The sequence below is a fragment of the Colossoma macropomum genome, unplaced genomic scaffold (genome assembly GCF_904425465.1).
Source record: "Colossoma macropomum unplaced genomic scaffold, Colossoma_macropomum, whole genome shotgun sequence".
NCBI lineage: Eukaryota > Metazoa > Chordata > Actinopteri > Characiformes > Serrasalmidae > Colossoma > Colossoma macropomum.
The window spans coordinates 9,527,038-9,544,151 of NW_023494806.1; the positions used below are offsets into that span (position 1 = coordinate 9,527,038).

Here is a 17,114-nt window from a genome sequence, read left to right on the forward strand (position 1 = left end):
TATAGAAGCAAGGAGGGACTTTAGTTTTAGAAATGTTATTTTGCCAACAACCCACTGTTGCTTATGAACTGCCCCAATGACCATTTTCAATGAATTATAAAATGAACACAGGTGATTCAGTTTATCAAACCTTCAGGAGCATCTGAATGTGAGAATTTGGTGGCTCAAATAAAGAATATGCTTACTGCGAACATAAATCAAACCCTTTAACTAAAAGGGCCCTTGTATTTTTTTTACCCCTGAGGTTTACTTATAACATTTGTGTGGTATTATGTACCAAAAACACTTTTTACATGACCATTTTTCAATCTTTCTTAATCCATTAAAATTAAACAGGCTGTTTTCTGTTACTGTGCATTTAAAGGAATAGTTTGCATTTAAAGGATTTTACACTTTTACACTACAGTTTTACACTTCCCCAAGATGTAATCGATCAGCCAAGACACGTTTGGTGTCCAAATTTTTTGCTTTTTTTAGTTTAGCACTGAAGCTCCAATGTTAACATATACTAGACCTCAATAGTCACCCAAATGACCCGAATTGTAAAAATGCATCCCCAAGACGTCTGTCAAACTGCTGAAAACGACTCTGGGCCTTCACTAAGGTCACACAGACTTGTCAACGTGTTTCAGGACACAATATGGCTTACTGTGAACCATAAACCTGAACAAAACTTCACTGCAACAGCCAGCAGCTTCAGACAACATCAGGGCTTGTATTCACAAAGCAGGGCTGATCTTGGATCAGATTCTGCTGTATTTATGATAATTATTGTCATAAATACTTATTATAGATCAGCACCTTTACTCCTGAGGTGTTTTGTGAATACAGACCATGTTCTCTAAATTGGCCACCTGTGGTTTTATTCAAGAGATGTGCAGTTTTTCTAGTTTTGCACTGCAACAGCGGACCTAGTACAGAGCCCTGCTGAACACCACCAATAAAAGTTGTGCTTTATGGCGTCCTAATCTAACGCTATAGCCACACGTTAATGTATTAGCTGCAAGCTAATACACAAGCCGCAAGCGAACATGCTATTCATGATACAAAGATATGATACACTGCAATACATTGTATTGTTACATTCCCATCAGACAATATGAATGACAGACAATGTGTTATTTTCTTTCTTTTATCTTTAGGTGCAGTTATCCTTTAACACAGATACTCTCTGCTGAAGCAGCAGCTACTGTGACGGAGAGAAAGGTAACAAACAAAAGCCTCAAGTAAAGACTTCAGCTTGACCAGTGAGAGACATTCCTGAGCTGAGGAAAAGGTCCTTCTACCAGGCCTTATGAAGAGATGTGCAGTTTTTCTAGTTTTGCACTGCAACAGCGGACCTAGTACAGAGCCCTGCTGAACACCGCCAGTACAAAGATGTGTTTCAGTGGAAGGCACGAATACTCAGTGCCTGGGAGTTACAATAAGATACCAGATCAGAGTAAACTGATGTGGTGCACAGGATAAGACTCAGAGAAAGCCCTGGGTAAGGCCCGCCCACTGCTATAAAGAACGCTTGAAGTTTTGTTGTAATTGTGTTTTGATTTTAGAAAGAAGCCTGCTGGATGGGATTAAAAGAGAATGTATTTGTTGAGTGGACACTTGGTCAGATTTGAGTTGTTTTGTTTTTTTGTTTTTTTACATTGAAGTAAACAGACTAAAAGATACTGGATTTAATTACATGTTCATGCTGTTCTGAACTAGTGCTTTACAGCTGTTGATGTCATCAGGTAACATATCATCCCCTATAAGGTACGACCATTTTGGGTTCCGCCTTTGTACCATATGTTATTTTTATGACTCGGTTCTGTTTATTGTTCTGTTGAAACCCTGATGTAACTACATGTCTTTTTGTAAAGTTGGACCTAATCTTTGTTAATATGTCGAACCTGCCTTGAAAGCATGCTATAGAGTCAAGCCTGTGGTATGTCCTATATTTTTTTGTTGTCTGTAGATGGAAGAATGATTTATTTTCCCTACTGAGATGTTTTTGAAGATATATGTGATTCTTGTGAACTGTCAAAGAATGCTGACGTACAAATGCACCTTTACAGGAGCCGAGTTTAGGTATGAAATGTCGAAAAACTGACTTGAGATGATTATATGGCCTTCAGTCGAATTGGTCAGAACCAGCCCCGAAAGAGAGATCACCATGTTTAAGAGGATTGACCACGTAGTGAATGTAAATGGCATGAAAATGTTTTGCACAGATCGGTGCCTCCTGATCAATGGGGTATTTTTTCCTATGTAAGAGACGAATGGAGCACTTTCTATACTTCTAAGTTTGACGGATTCTGTAATTACGGGCTACGGAAACTTGTGTTATCCTCACTTTTAGGTAATGTGTTTAAAAAAAACTGCATTGGGCAGATGCAAGCTCCTATGCGAGATGTCAATGTACAGTAAATGTTCGAAATAACTGTTTCGCCATCACTGTGAAGCCAAAGGTGAACTTTTGAGTCACTATTAAAAAAAAAAAACAAACAAACATAGATTTCAGGACCTTAACAGGAGCTTACAGGTTTTTTCTTGCGTTTTGTTCAGGAGCCCATCTGGGACGTGTTTGTGATTATTTGATAATTCTTCTCTGTAATTAATTTTAGCAAATTTATTGTAAAAAGTGTCCTAAAAAGTGAAAAGATGTGTTTTTTTCCTCCAATGGTTTGAAATAATTTGAACAGATGTCCTGACGTGTCCGGGATCGTATTTGCTGTAAGTTCTATTTGATCCGTGCTATAGCGTATTGACAGTCTTAAACGCTGTTCAGTGTGTGGCTCATGCCGTGCTTTTTGATTTTTAGCTTATAAAGATGGTTTGCGTTCTTCAAAACTAAGGCAGAAAGAGATCCTAGCTTGTGAATACAATGTTCTCTATTTTCCTAGCATATGAGGAAGAAAGGACTTGCTAGAAGTGAGTGAGGGTGGCCCCCAAGAGCAACTTTGTGTTTTATTTTTGTCCATGTGAAATGACCAAAGGGAAAATCAAGCATATTTTTAGATGTACGAGCTAAATATGAGTTTGCTACTCACAATATTTTGTTGTATATAAGAGTCAGATGTTCAAATCCATTGATTAATCACACTTCAGGGCACTGCGAGTTGCATCTAACAGCAGAACTAAAGCATATTGATGTTAGGGTCAAAGACACCAGCAACCAATGAGCTTGACTGCATATCAGAGAAAAGTGCACTGAATTTATTTGGAAGATGGGTTAAGAGAAGAATCAGTTTTTAACATGTGAGCAAGTGCTTTTGAACATCACTTATGTGTACTTAAGTACTTAGACATGCATATAGTTATTTGTTTATAATTTCTTTTTTCATGCATTGCAACTTCATTTGAATCCCTGTTCAAATGAATCCCCTCGTAACAGACTGACTTGACTTTTAAGCTTGTTTCTGATTATTATGTTTCCATACTCTTGTGATGAGGTGTTCAGGTGTTTTTAATATGAACTGGAAAAAAAAAAATAATAAAATAAAATTGTTGAATTGTGTTGGTCTGGAATATTTGGACGTGTTTTATGCAGCACCAAAACATGGAGAGTAAAGGTGTAACTATTTCAATTAAAAAAATTAATATTTGGAACACTGTACTGAAATTTAAAAGCCCTCGTCGCTTCTGAGGGTCTCATTTGCCATCTTTTGTGGAACACATTGTCAGTCGACACATTTACATGCACTTGGATCATCAGATAATGGAAAACTAAGGGTCTATATGAGTCAGTCAATAATTAGATTTCTGCTTTGCGACCGAAGTTCTTGTAAACGCATTAAACGAATTATCGGCAAGATCTGATACTCTGCAGTTATTGGATGGTTATCTACATGTAAATATACTGAAAATAAACCTAGCACCTTGGTGCCTCCTTTCGGAGTAAAGCGTGCAGAGAGGGGCGGGGCTTAAGCTCTGCACACACCCACACTCAAATGACTGGGTGTTTCCTTTGAAGCTGCTTATGAATTCTAAGGGTTTGCAAATTTTCAAATAAAATAACAAAACATCAAAAACGGTACCGAGTCTTGAACACTAGCACAGAAAAATGCATGTTACAGGCCTAATATGCAATACCGGCTGCATCCCAATCAGTGGCCTATAAGCAAGATATCCAGGAGGGCTGATCGTGAATAAATACTGATCAGACTTGGCGATATTCAGAGGTCTGCCCTGCAAGACTAATAATATTAGCTGTGTTTAAACAGAATACTGTAATACAATACTGCTTTATTATTTCTTCAATTTAGTCTAGGTGGCCTGTTAGCTGACCCAAAACATGCTTGTGAGTTCAAACTGGAAGCAGGATACTGCTACCTAATCCTAATGCACAACTGTGGGATTTGTCAGAATACAGGCAGGAAAAAAAGGCTGTAAGTGCTCCAATTTCATGATGGGCTGCTGCACATTGCACAGCTGTTCAAATGTACCCTACAAGATGGGTAATGTGATTGGTTGATAAGATCCTAACTATTCACTACCCCCTCCTGTTTATAATCCACCTGTGCTCTTATGAAGATAAATAGCACTCCTGTGCCCTCACACTACACAGCAGTGAAGATGGCACCCCTCACCATATAAACACACTGATTTAGAATATTTTAAAAAAATAATATGTTTATTTAGACATATAGTTAAAATTTTTAAAAAGCTTACTTCATAATTGGAATATTCCCACAAAGATATAGTTCATAAAAACAGTCTATAGTGTTAGTGTTATGTATTGGTTAAAAATAGATTGTATTAACTGCAGTGATAGTGTTGGTGGGTTAAAACTGGAACATTCATGTCACGTAATTATTAGCTTCAGGAGATTCATGTGCGCTGACCCTATGCGTCATCTCCATCGTCAAAATCTACCCCTGTAGCAGGCCGCTTCCTGCGAAAACAACCAAAATGGACAATGATGAGTGATCCTGTAGCAACTCTATTATGAAATTGGCTACTATATGTAATAATCAGCATGTTGTCACCTTCTTGTTCCTGGGTTGATGAGTGAATCCCCTGGAAGGCGTTTCCTTACAGCTATTGCTGGACCATTGCACTGGTTCCTAGGTTCAAATCCTAAAACAGAAAGCTACTGTTATTCCTTGTGTGCTTAGACATGGCTAAGCAGGACAAAGTGATAAAGCCATAATGTTAATTGGGTCCATATCCTACACTTTTTTATTTTATTTTATTTTTTTTATCCCTGCCGTCCTTTCATGGGATTTACACTAAAAACTTGGTACATAAACCCACACAGTTCATCGTTATTAATTTTAAATGACTCACTTTACATCTTAGAACTAAACTTGAAACAGAAAGTCTGTTTTAGTTACTGTGACTGATATATGTAAACAACCTCTGTTCTGATTGGTTCACAAGTATTGCGCCTCATTCAAAAAGCAGCGTGAGCTCCTTATAACTTCAACACGAAGGCAGCCTAAACTGCTGTAGGCTGAATAGGCAGATGTATGAAATAAATGCTTGATTTTTGTGACATCACAAAGACAATGAGCACAAAATTAGCTTTTTTTCACAGCTAAGTTTCTGTACAGTGGCGGTATAGACTGGGGAGCACAAAGTATGCTATGAGACCTTAACAGTTTTTAGATGTTACATCAAAATATTCCAAAACTGTGAGGAATATTAATTTTTTCACAATATTGGCCCTTTAATTGTACATGACTAAATCAGTATATAAAGATAATGTCATTACATACCGGTGCTCTTTTTCTGTGGGCTCTTGACAGGGCTTGATAAAGATGTGGCTCCTATTATTTGGGCACAAAAGCAACAGATATCAAAGCTTTAATTCTGAAAATACCATTACAGCAATATGGCCAGCTTTTGTTTACCTGTGTCCTCCTGAGTCAAGCTGTCTGCCATTTTAAAGAGCAGATCTTTGAGCTCTGTCCTTCCCTCATGATCTGCCAGTTTGGAGAAAGACAAATTCAAGTCTGCAGGTTCGGAGCCCAGGTGAAGCACAGCGCCGTCCTCCTGCAGGGAGACGAATGCACTGCCGCTCCTGCAAGCACCCCTGCCACCAGGACACAAAAGGACAACATCAGAGCAACATCAACATAAAAGCACTCATCAATACACTAAGACTAATGTAATAGTGCTCTTTTTCAGTAAAACAGACAGCCTTACTTAAGTTTCAGAGCATAATCCTCTGTAGACTTCAAAGAAAACTTCTTCTTCTGTAAAGAAATAACCAGGATTGTGGTTGAGTGTGGAGGATATGGCATAAGGTACTCAGGCACATGTTTACAATGCACAATATGTATTATGATATTAGTTGGAATGGCAAAATGCATGAGCAAAACCGCAGCACCACACTTAATAAAACATTTTTTTTTAAAGTTTAACATTTAAAATAAATATTTTTTCATTGCTTGCAAAAATAGACTATTTAAAAAGAAAGAGGATGAAAAATCTAACAATTATTAAGAATAAATTAAATAAAATATAATAAAGGAATACTCGGCTGACATCTAATCAGCTACTTGTTACTTGTTAAGGATGGATGATATGGCAAAAATGTAACATCACAATATTTCAAGACATTTTTACAATACGATATGCATCATGATATTTACTTTTTATGACTTCTGATAAGTTGAAAGAGCCAGCAGTGCCACATAAAAAAAATCTATTAAAGACTATGAATACAATGATGTTTATTCAGTGTATCACATACCATGCTGCACTAAATCCATTTAAACAGACCTGATTATGCTCTCTTTGTAATAAAACATGCTAGTTAGTGTTCTTTAAGTAATGATGATATCCACATTATGCTGAAAAAAGAATACTGTAGAGTAATAGAACACAATAACAATAAATATAGTCATATATACTTCTACTTGTTCTATATATATACTTCTTGTTATGCATATACACTGGTTGCTGTTGTTGTTTACTGATTTTCTATAATAGGGCTAAATCTGTCTTTTTACAATACATGCAGTTGTTCTGTATTCTAGAAATACCAGACATACGCATGACATACAATTATCACAACAATGATAACATATTATGTTGCCCACCCCTACTGTACAGTGTTTTAAAGGGGAATTACAACCCCAGTTTACAGTTTGCAAAATTTCTGCATAATTCATTCATTGACATTCAAACATATTCAAAGTAGTTTGATATGAAACAGTTATTTATAGAGAGCATTACTGTCTCAGATTTCTGGTGGTGATAGGAAACAGGGCCTACATTCACAAAGCTTCTTAAATTACGAGAGCTGATTGAAGATCTTTTCTTGTAAGCAAGAACATCATAAATAAGACATGAATCTGATCTAAAATCTCCTAAATCAGCACTCCTACACCAAGAAGCTTTGTGATTTCAGGCCAAGTATTTAATACAACTCAAATATTGCCATTTCATTTACGATTCAAAATAACGAGTGAATCTACACATGTCTTGTGAGTTATATGTGGAATTTTGATGATGGTAAAATAGTGGTAATTCAGAAAAAAGTTTTTATTGAGGTCTTCGAATGCCTTGCTTGTACCTCTCCACTGTGAATGGATTAAAAATATGTTTTAAACTAAAACATTCTCCAAACTATGGTAAAACAATGTCTCAGACACCATGCAGTGTATTCATGAGCATGTAACTTAATAGCTGTCTGTGAGGGAGCTTTTAGAGGCAGATTCTTCACACGTCTAGTTCCTATTACTGTCACCACCACTGTGAACAACTCCAGTCGATACGTTTCTCTAGAATGAAGACTTTCACATCAAACCACCCAGAATCACTTTATTTACATCTTAACCAAATATTTATGCAGGAATTTTGAGAAACCGGTGGAATTCCCCTTTAATGCATGTTACAACCGGTAAGCATCAATTTGAGGAACTTACAAGCTGGGACAGGCTTTCCTCTGAAAGAACTGCTTTCCAAACATCCAAACCATCGCTCAGTCTACAAAAAACATGAAAATATTCTGATATTAAATAAGCAGCGATGAGCTTCAGCACCAACGTCACCCACAGTGTTGACAGTCTGAGCGCTGCAACCGTCACTGAGCTGCACCATCAACTCACCCGATCCTCAGCCCTTCCGCCTTCTTTTGCGTGAAACAGACATATTTGGACTGGTCATTCTTGTCTATCAAGGTATAGAGGACATTTCGGGGCTGAGAAACACTGTAAGCCATCTTCAAACGGCGCAAACACAGAAACACTAAAAAAAAACTACAGAGACTTTTTTAAAAAGCGGATGCCCGGAAGTTAAACCTCAACGCGCAACACGTACTTCCTGTTTTGAAGAGAGCCGATTACAAATGAAAGGTCGCCAAATAAAAAGCCGTCAGAGCTTCTGAAAAAGTGTTCGGTAAATTATTAATTTCTGATTTCTTAGCAAAAATGGTATTTAATAAACAAAATACGGGGGTTTATCTTCGTTGGTAAGTAAACAGAGATGTTGTATTCAGTGCGGTGTGCTAAGTAAGTAGCTGAAAGTGGCGAAGGTACTTTTTCAAATTTTTCCGTTCCACCTTAAATGGCACACTGGCGGCTCAACCGCTACACCGTTTAAGGTGGAACGGAAAAATTCGGAGAAGAAGCTGGCGAATAGGAAGTTGGGATACAGACACGTGTGCGTAAATCCCGTAAATCTGCTCGCATTCACTTTGGCTCGTTGTGCTGCGGTTTGTGCAGAGCTGAGGGGTGTTTCTGGACTCTGGTCACTCTCTGTAGTATGACCAGCCTGCTGAGATGGGTTGGCAGTCTCGGACCCGCAGTCTGCAGGTGTTTGACACGGAGCTGAGTGCCGACAGTGTGGAGTGGTGTCCGCTCAACCAGTGGTCACATATTCTGGCCTGTGGGACTTACCAGCTACAGAAAGATGAAGGAAAGGTGAGTTTGAAAAGCTGGAAATGAGAGGTGGAACTGTTGGTCGGTGGGAACGGAGTTCCTATATATGACACTAATAATCAGAGGTTAATATGGTCAATGCAAAAACCTGAAGTCAGCTTCTTACTCGCCAGCTTGTTTTTCGAATTTTCCCGGTCTACCTTAAACGGTGCCGCAGTTGCATTCTTGAACATTTAGAATGAATGAATGCAACTGCTGCGCTATTTAAGGTGGCACGGGAAACTTCCACTAATAAGATGGAGAATAGGAAACCAACTTCAGCCTCGTGGTGGTTGATACTACTATCAACGCTGCTCTGTTTACTTTTCTGACTAATTCAATAGTTAAGATGTAAACAAAATCACTCAGAGTAGGTTGATGTAAAATGGTTGATTGTAGAGAAACTTAGCCACTCCAGTTTCTACACAGTATGAACAACACAAATATGGCCATTTTATTTTCTATCCAAAGTGCCTCGTGAAGTTGTAACTTCTGAGTTTTTATATGTGATGATTATGGTTATTATTAAAATTGTACTGAATCTAACCAAATCTATTATCTTATTGTAATATTTATCCTTACAATGGCCTGCATGTATCTCTCCAACACAAATGTGGTTTTTAAAAATACCTTTGTTAAACATTTCACCATTTAATACATTTTTTAAAATAATTTTTGAAAAAATGGTGGACTTCCCCTTTAATTTTGTAACGGCAGTATGCAAATTCCAGTAAACACAGATGTAGATTTTTACTGTCACAGACCATAGAAAAGTTTTTTTTTTTTTTCACTTTTTTAATAGAACAATTTGATGTACTATGTAAACAAGTTTAAAATTGTACCAGATGTGCCAGATCAGACATAGAATCTACAGTGGCCCATTTTGAGTGAATTGTTTTTGTGAAATCACAGAAACCAACACATTTACATATGTGGGTAAATGACAATGAAAGGACATGATTAGCATTTTTATATCTGCATGTATATATTTGCATTTATATCTATGTGCATTTCATATCTTAAATATAGTTAGTGTTATGAAGACTTCAACTGTCTACTTCGGTTATCAAAACTGTACTGGTCTGGTTGTGCCATCTGACTTTTCAGACTAATTTCACATTAAACAGGCATCTACGTAGACCCTGTAGAAACCTAGCTCTTGAACTTCAGTTTATACTTGCATTTAATTCAAATAAATAAATATCATTATAATCATTACACATTTTCATGGTTTTCCTGAGCTCATACCACTTGACATTGTAAACTGAACCATGACTGAAAAATGACATTTTTCCAAAACTTGTGAAAGAGCTACTGACTTTGGCATTGCACCATGAAGGTCACTTGGGGGTCTTCTTTATGATGCAGCACCCTGGCTCCTCTTTCTAAAAAGCATACAGATCCTTCGTTTTCGGTTGTGCTGCCTGACATAAAAGAAGAAGGAACTTGTGGACAAATGTTGGTCAGTGAGCTGTGTAATTTTAAAGGTGCCTTATTTTGCAACATGGTTTTTTATTTACTAAGTTTTCAAACAAAATCATGCCAACATATTTTATTTAGAATTTTATATAACTAACATACCTTTTTTGATAGTTTACACATATGGTTGGGCGGTCGCACCACCTGAAATTTTAGACTTTTGGAGGTCTTGCTATGCATCTATGTTTGCACTTGAAGGTTTGCAGAACTGGAGTTGGACCTATTGATTATAATGTTTTAGCCATTGCTAAAACATGTTAAAAACTGGACCAATATTTATTAAAGAAATCCTCAAATTGGTGTATGTACATCTTTTAATTAAGTTGTAATTCTTTTTATCACTAAACATGTTAGGAATGAAGGAAAAAGGTATCACAGCTCAAATAATTGCTTTGTTCCAAAACATAAAGCAAGAGTGTTAATAGAACACACAGGTTGTTTGACTTTGGCATGCTGTGATATTCAGGATATTATTATTATTATTATTATTTTTATTTATTTATTTATTTATTTATTTAACCATGAGTAATTCTGTGATATAGCTTAAAATATGGACTGTTGCGAGACACAGTTTTAGTGACAGAAGTAAGCATAAGTAGAGTTCTTTAAACAGAGGGTCTCTGATGGGCCTGTGCGAGTGATTCATATTCATTAAGCTGCTACTCTAGTTTTCACATTTGTAAAAACCTAATTCTGCCTGATTTTTCTGTTTAATGGTCCTGTTTGCCCTGTTATCTTTAGACAGGAGTGGAGTCCACGACTCCAAGCCGAACTGGCCGACTGTACCTGTTCCAGTTTAATTCGCAAGGAACTTTTACCCCACCGCTAACCGAAATCCAGAGAATTGACACTCCAGCAATACTAGATCTCAAATGGTAAGTAGATATAATATGTGTTGAAATAAAATATTACATTAATTCACTTTAAACACTCTGGTTTTCTTTTGTGAATTGGTGCTCTTTTAATTATCAGGTGTCATATACCAGTGTCCGAGCGTCCTGTGCTGGGGATGGCCACAGCTAATGGTGAAGTACAGTTGCACAGGCTCATTGATGCGCAGGTAAGCTTTTGACATGTACTTTGTAGAGTGATTGAAGAACGCCCAACATGACTGCTGACTTTCTCATCCATTCAATGTCTTTTTTTTCTATTTCTGACTTGCCTGATGAGTAGCAGGGCAGCTGTTTGGAGCGTATGTTGAGCACAGAATTGGGCCCTGATAGATTAGCATTGTCTCTGGACTGGTCAACAGGGAGAGGTGAAAGGTAAGAGGCTCTGAGCATTAAAAGCTGTATATATACACACATAGCAGAGCATCCCTCATGTGTGCGTGTGCGTGTGCGTGTGTGTGCGTGTGTGTGTGCGTGTGTGTGTATATATATATATATATATATATATATATATATATATATATATATATATATAATGTGTATTTATTAATATCTATACTATGTTTTTGATGAATTGGTGCATAAAAACACCAAGTTGACAATACATAAACTGTTTTGAAGTTGTTTCTCTTACTGTTTTCTTCAGGAGACTTAGTTGTAACACAGGGTTAAAACTAACCCTGCTGTGTGGAGGCTGTACTGTAGCCCTCACTTTGAGTTGTTTACATGTTTTAAAGCAGTACTTAAGGCCACCAAGAGAGTAATCACATAATAATTAATATGGGTGTGAATTATGTGACTTACACACACATGACTAATCAAAAGACACATATGATGATCATCTTTTTAACAGCATCTGTCTGGAGGACGACCAAAAGTGCTTTTTATTTGAACTTGTATAACTACATTAAAGGTCCATGTTAAGGTTTAGTTTGTTCTCAGCTCTGCTCTGCTCACATCTGTTTATTAGGGTCAGCATCAGTGCCCATATCCAGGAAATCAGATCGGTGCATCAGTAATATCCACAGTATGAATGAGCTAGTGTGAAAAGTTTGTTTTTTCTGTTCACAGCAATGACACACGTTTGGTGTCCAGTGACTCGACAGGCTCTCTGACTGTGCTGTCTCTCGGGGAGGCCAGTTTGAATGCCATTTCCCAGTGGAAAGCTCACGACTTTGAGGCCTGGATCTCAGCTTTCAGTTACTGGGATACACAGCTGGTCTATTCTGGTGAGGCACACATCATTTATAGAATATCAGGGATAAATTGTTATTCTGTCATCTTTCGTTGCAGTGCAACACAGCACTGTCTTTGTTTTATTTTTGTTTATTTGTTTTGCCCTTCATCTTCATATTAAAGGCACTATTAAAGATGTGTAACTCGGTAGCATAATTCAGATAATAATTCAACTGTCCTGCACTGCCTAATCATGTCTGTGTGTTTCATGGTGTCCTGCGTGGTGATAGTGTTGTAGCCACTGCAACCTGAACAACCCTATGACATCATGTCTAGGGTTATCTCTAATCTTAACCCTGGCAGAAGTTGAGCTGTGAATGTCTGTGAGATATCGGATTACGGAGGCAGTGCGGCATTTAACTAGGATTTGTCATTCTTAGTGGCTAACATGAATAGGAATTTGGCCGAAACGTCATGCAAACACCATTAACATTAGCCAGGGCTGAATGATGTAGAGAAAATATGGAATTGAGATTTTCAGGCCAATATAGTGACTGCGATTTGAATTGTGATTGTTTTATAATCATATATTTTATATTTCATTTCTCATATTCTATTTTATTTTAGCTGTATATTAATATATTTATTTTGCCCAGAAGACCAGCACTTCCATTTTTTGTACCTTGAAGCTTGAGCGCTATATGTTGTGTGCTAAACTGTTGGTTGTAATTACGTTGTCATGTAGACATGTCATGTGGTTGCTCTCTGATTGGTCCACGTTTTTCCTTCGTCCCTATGTGTTGCAATTTGGGCTAGAGCAAAAATTGTGGACTGTCTTGAGGGCATCTAATGACCATGTTGGGAACCACTAGCAGGTCACTAGCTCCATAATATGTTAAATATCTCCACTACAACTTAGTTGATAATATAAGCTATAATTAAAACTGTACCTCTTGCAAAAATTGCATTCCTTCAAATTGTGATTTCTGTATAAAAACGATTCGTCTTTCAGCCCTAGCATTAGCTAAGTTATACTACTGTGGCTAGGTGACTATCACAGCCATTAAATCATTCAAGCAACTTTAACATCCAGGGACTCATCATCAAAAAGTTGATAGTATAACAGTAAAAAATATACAGGTGAGGGGTAATTAAATAAAATAAACAGTAAGCCTATAAACACTTTAAATGATAACCTCTAACCCACTCACTGTAAGTTGCTCATGGTCAACTGAAGAGACTTTGGATAGTGTTGGGTGGAGTTATTGCATGTTAGCAGACGAAAAATCGACCTTAATTCTGGTTAAGTGGAAAATCCAGTTGTCAGCTTCTTCCAGCATCGTCCCAAACAACTCCGATCCAACACGGAAATCACAAAAGTGCAAAATGTCTCAAAATGATCAACAATATTTTTTATTCAGCAGTGTGTAGTAAATTCACGTTGGGCCCTAAAGCTAACAGCCAGTTTTGTGTCTTTATTTGACTGCTGTCTTTGTGGTGTTGCCGTGTGGGTGTTTCAGGTGGTGATGACTGCAAACTTAAAGGCTGGGATCTGAGACTGGGTCCCTCTTCTCCCACTTTCACCTGTAAAAGGTGAGAATCCGACTTTTGACAGTTTGAATGTAACTTTGCTGAAGCACCCAGTCAAACAGAGTCATAGCTCAGATCTTTAGTTAGATTGTGATTCCTCACTCTACCGTCGTGTGTTTTATCACTACTTCATTACTTTGTATGTGCATATGTTTAATTTCTGAAGTATCTATTCTTTCAATGACAGGCATTCAATGGGAGTTTGCAGCATACACAGCAACCCTCACCGAGAGCACATTTTAGCTACCGGCAGGTAAATGAACTCTAGTTTCACTGTGACATGGAAGATTAGCAGTGTCTGTGACTGTATTAATGTATGGAATGTGTGCCTCAGCTATGATGAAAATGTGCTGTTGTGGGATGGGAGGAACATGCGGCAGCCCCTCAGCGAAACTGCAGTGGGTGGAGGAGTGTGGAGACTCAAGTGGCATCCCACTCACGAACACCTGCTCTTGGCTGCATGTATGCACAATGACTTCCACATTCTTCACTGTCAGCAAGCTATGGGTGAGTCGGATTATGCAAGAACCTGTTACGTGTTCTAGCTACTTGTTCATTTATTCCAAAAAGGCAGCCAAAAATCAATTGTCAGATATTTTTCCCCTTACCCCAAATGTAGTCGATTAGCTAAGGCATGTTCAGCGTCTGAAGTTTTCTTCTTTAGCTTTGCACAAAATTTATAAGGCTTATGTAGCTAACAGGTTACAGAGCTTATAGCCACTGGACAGCATTGCTCAAACTGCAGACCTAAATCATCTCACTTGCATTAAACCACCTTAACTTCTTAAAGGGGAATTTCACAGATTACCAACTCACATTTTCTTTACAGCAGTGGTGATAGAACCAGAGGTCATGATGTCTACGCAGTGTTTCTCATCCCTGGTCCTAGAGGCCCACTGCCCTGAACCTTGTAGTGTTTCCCCTGCTCCAAACACACCTGACCAACTAATCAGCTAATTACCAGTGTAATCAGGTGTGTTTGAGTAGGTAATTCACCAAACTGTGCTGGCCTCCGGTCCTCCAGGACCAGAGTTGTGCACCCCTGAGTAATGAGTCTGTTTTAAGGCACTAAAATGTGCGGGCTGTGGGCCTCCAGGATTGAGAAACAGTGGTCTGTGGCGCAATGGCCATTTTATTTGCTATCCAGAATGACCAGTGAACTTACACGTCTCTTCTGAGCTTTTAAACGTAGTGTTGATAGTAGTAAAATAGTGGTAAATCTTCTTACCAAGTTTTTGGGGTACTATATAGCCCTCGTGTACCTCTCTGCCCTGTAAAATGATGTTTTAGCCCAAATCCTTATTTCCAAACAATCATAAGTCAAAATCTTATCTATTTTCTGTCACTACTGCTGTAAACAACTTTGACTTGGTAAGTTTCTCTGAGACTGAGGAATTCACATCAAACTACTATGACTGTTTACATTGCGATGACTTAATTAAACAGAAAATGTGAAACATCTATGGAATCCCCCCTCAAGTAATTTCAGCTTTCGTTGTGTGGTTTTTGACACTAAGACACACTGTTATCTATGAAAATGGCTAATGTGTAAAAAGAGTAATTTTATTTATTTTTTCTGTTTTTTAAATAGTTATGCTAACTAATGTAAATAAGCATTCATCATTTTTTAGCCTCATTAGCCTTGTAGCAACTGTACAAACCTACAGAAAACCTGTCTTAGCTGATTTGATTACATTTGGGGTACGGAGAGAATTGTGTAATTTTTTTATGTATTTATTTATTTATTTTGCTGATCCTTTGCTTTAAAATCTAGTAGACTTGCAACCAGTTGAAACTCTAAAACAGACGGCATGATATTCTAGACAGAAAAAAATCGAGATAGTTGTTTCTTTCCTATTAGAAGCATATTGTTTATTTTCTCTAACAGATGGAAATGATGGACCGTGTCCCATCCTGGCTTCTTACATCCTGCACAACTCTTTAGCATACGGAGCCGATTGGTCATGGCTTCCTCTGAGCAGCCCCCCACCCTCCTCCCCTCGGGAACCAGCTCCAGCTAGTGTAGAATTCACAGAGCCTGGAGGCCACCTTAGGATCCAGTACGAGTCCCCAACTGCCAGCTTTGACACTTCTCTGGAGGACGACTCTGGCCGATACATCCCTGATTATACTCTACCACCAGAGAAGACGGCTGTACCATCCCCAACTCCTCTCCCCAGTTTAGGGGAGAACTCACCCTCCATGTCTTGCCTACTGGCCACATGCTCCTTCTATGACCACATGCTGCATGTGTGGAGATGGGACTGGAGCCCAGAGGAGACTGAGACAGTATCAGGTGGAGAAGAGACTGAGCCTGCTGCCTCTTCTTGAGCAGTCACTTTTTGATGGACATATCTAGTGATATCAGCTACAGAGGTAGAACAGACAGGGTATCCAGTTTTTTTCAGCACAATCTCTGTCTACTGCAGAGTAGACAGTCAAATACTGGATAACCAGACAATTTTGATGTATTGCCTTGAAGCACTTATAACAGAAGCCAGTCGGCAGGTGCAGAAACATCTTCCCGTTGGCTTCTGTTACAAGTTCGTTTTGAGTCAACAGGCTTTTATTTCTTTAAGTAGAAAAAATTATTGAACACCATAATTGATCAAGTTACTAATGCAGCAGATGAAGATTGGCTTGAAAAATGCTGGAGTATTGCTTTAAGGAACAGTGTCCAGTAATGGTTATGAAGTACTAGAGTTTAAAGGATAATTCCAACAATATTTCTAAATTTTTGCATAATTTAATTGTTGATATGTAAACAAAGTTATTCAGAGTAGTTTGATGTGAAATGGTGCATTATAGAGAAACGTACTGCACTGGTGATGGCTATATTTTCATTGCAGAACACTTGTTTCTGTTTTATTAACTTTCATATTTTAGAGGCATTATATGTCTGGTTTTGAATTCTAAGTTTCATCAGAAAGGAGCATTTCACATCAAACCACTCTGAATGACTTTGCTTGCATCCCATCCCAATACTGGCATACCAAAATAGGCTTTTTCAATGGGTCAGTTGATATATATATCGGTCAACTGACCCATTGAAAAAGCCTATTTTGGTATACCAGTATTTTGGACATGTATCAGCATTTAAATGGAGCTGAGGTTCTTCCATTTGTTCCAG

General features: G+C 38.0%; 3 protein-coding genes across 5 annotated transcripts in view; 2 read left to right on the plus strand and 1 right to left on the minus strand.

The window, feature by feature from the left end:
* abca2 (ATP-binding cassette, sub-family A (ABC1), member 2) overlaps positions 1 to 3,507 on the plus strand; it is a 119,076-nt gene extending 115,569 nt beyond the window's left edge. For both annotated transcript variants that reach the window (XM_036598436.1, XM_036598437.1), the window contains one exon: positions 1,143 to 3,507. In XM_036598436.1, coding sequence (XP_036454329.1) covers positions 1,143 to 1,178 — 36 coding nt within the window. In that variant the 3' untranslated portion in view covers positions 1,179 to 3,507. The remainder of the gene's footprint in view (positions 1 to 1,142) is intronic.
* A 210-nt stretch (positions 3,508 to 3,717) lies between these two features.
* Positions 3,718 to 8,321, minus strand: paxx (PAXX non-homologous end joining factor). The gene is made up of 7 exons (XM_036598442.1): positions 8,040 to 8,321; positions 7,857 to 7,917; positions 6,130 to 6,179; positions 5,835 to 6,016; positions 5,700 to 5,750; positions 4,968 to 5,058; positions 3,718 to 4,873 (listed from the first exon to the last, which is right to left on the minus strand). The coding sequence occupies exons 1-7, from the start codon at positions 8,150 to 8,152 to the stop codon at positions 4,825 to 4,827; spliced, it is 597 nt and encodes a 198-aa protein (XP_036454335.1). The 5' UTR covers positions 8,153 to 8,321; the 3' UTR covers positions 3,718 to 4,824.
* dph7 (diphthamide biosynthesis 7) lies at positions 8,257 to 16,996 on the plus strand. Of its 2 annotated transcripts, none has more exons than XM_036598439.1 (10): positions 8,257 to 8,328; positions 8,655 to 8,852; positions 11,070 to 11,203; positions 11,301 to 11,388; positions 11,502 to 11,593; positions 12,290 to 12,447; positions 13,915 to 13,987; positions 14,172 to 14,237; positions 14,319 to 14,491; positions 15,873 to 16,996. In XM_036598439.1, the coding sequence occupies exons 2-10, from the start codon at positions 8,712 to 8,714 to the stop codon at positions 16,313 to 16,315; spliced, it is 1,368 nt and encodes a 455-aa protein (XP_036454332.1). In that variant the 5' UTR covers positions 8,257 to 8,328; positions 8,655 to 8,711; the 3' UTR covers positions 16,316 to 16,996. The 2 variants fall into 2 exon arrangements, with proteins under 2 accessions (XP_036454332.1, XP_036454333.1); XM_036598440.1 differs by having other exon boundaries at positions 8,282 to 8,401.
* The last annotated feature ends 118 nt before the right edge of the window (positions 16,997 to 17,114 follow it).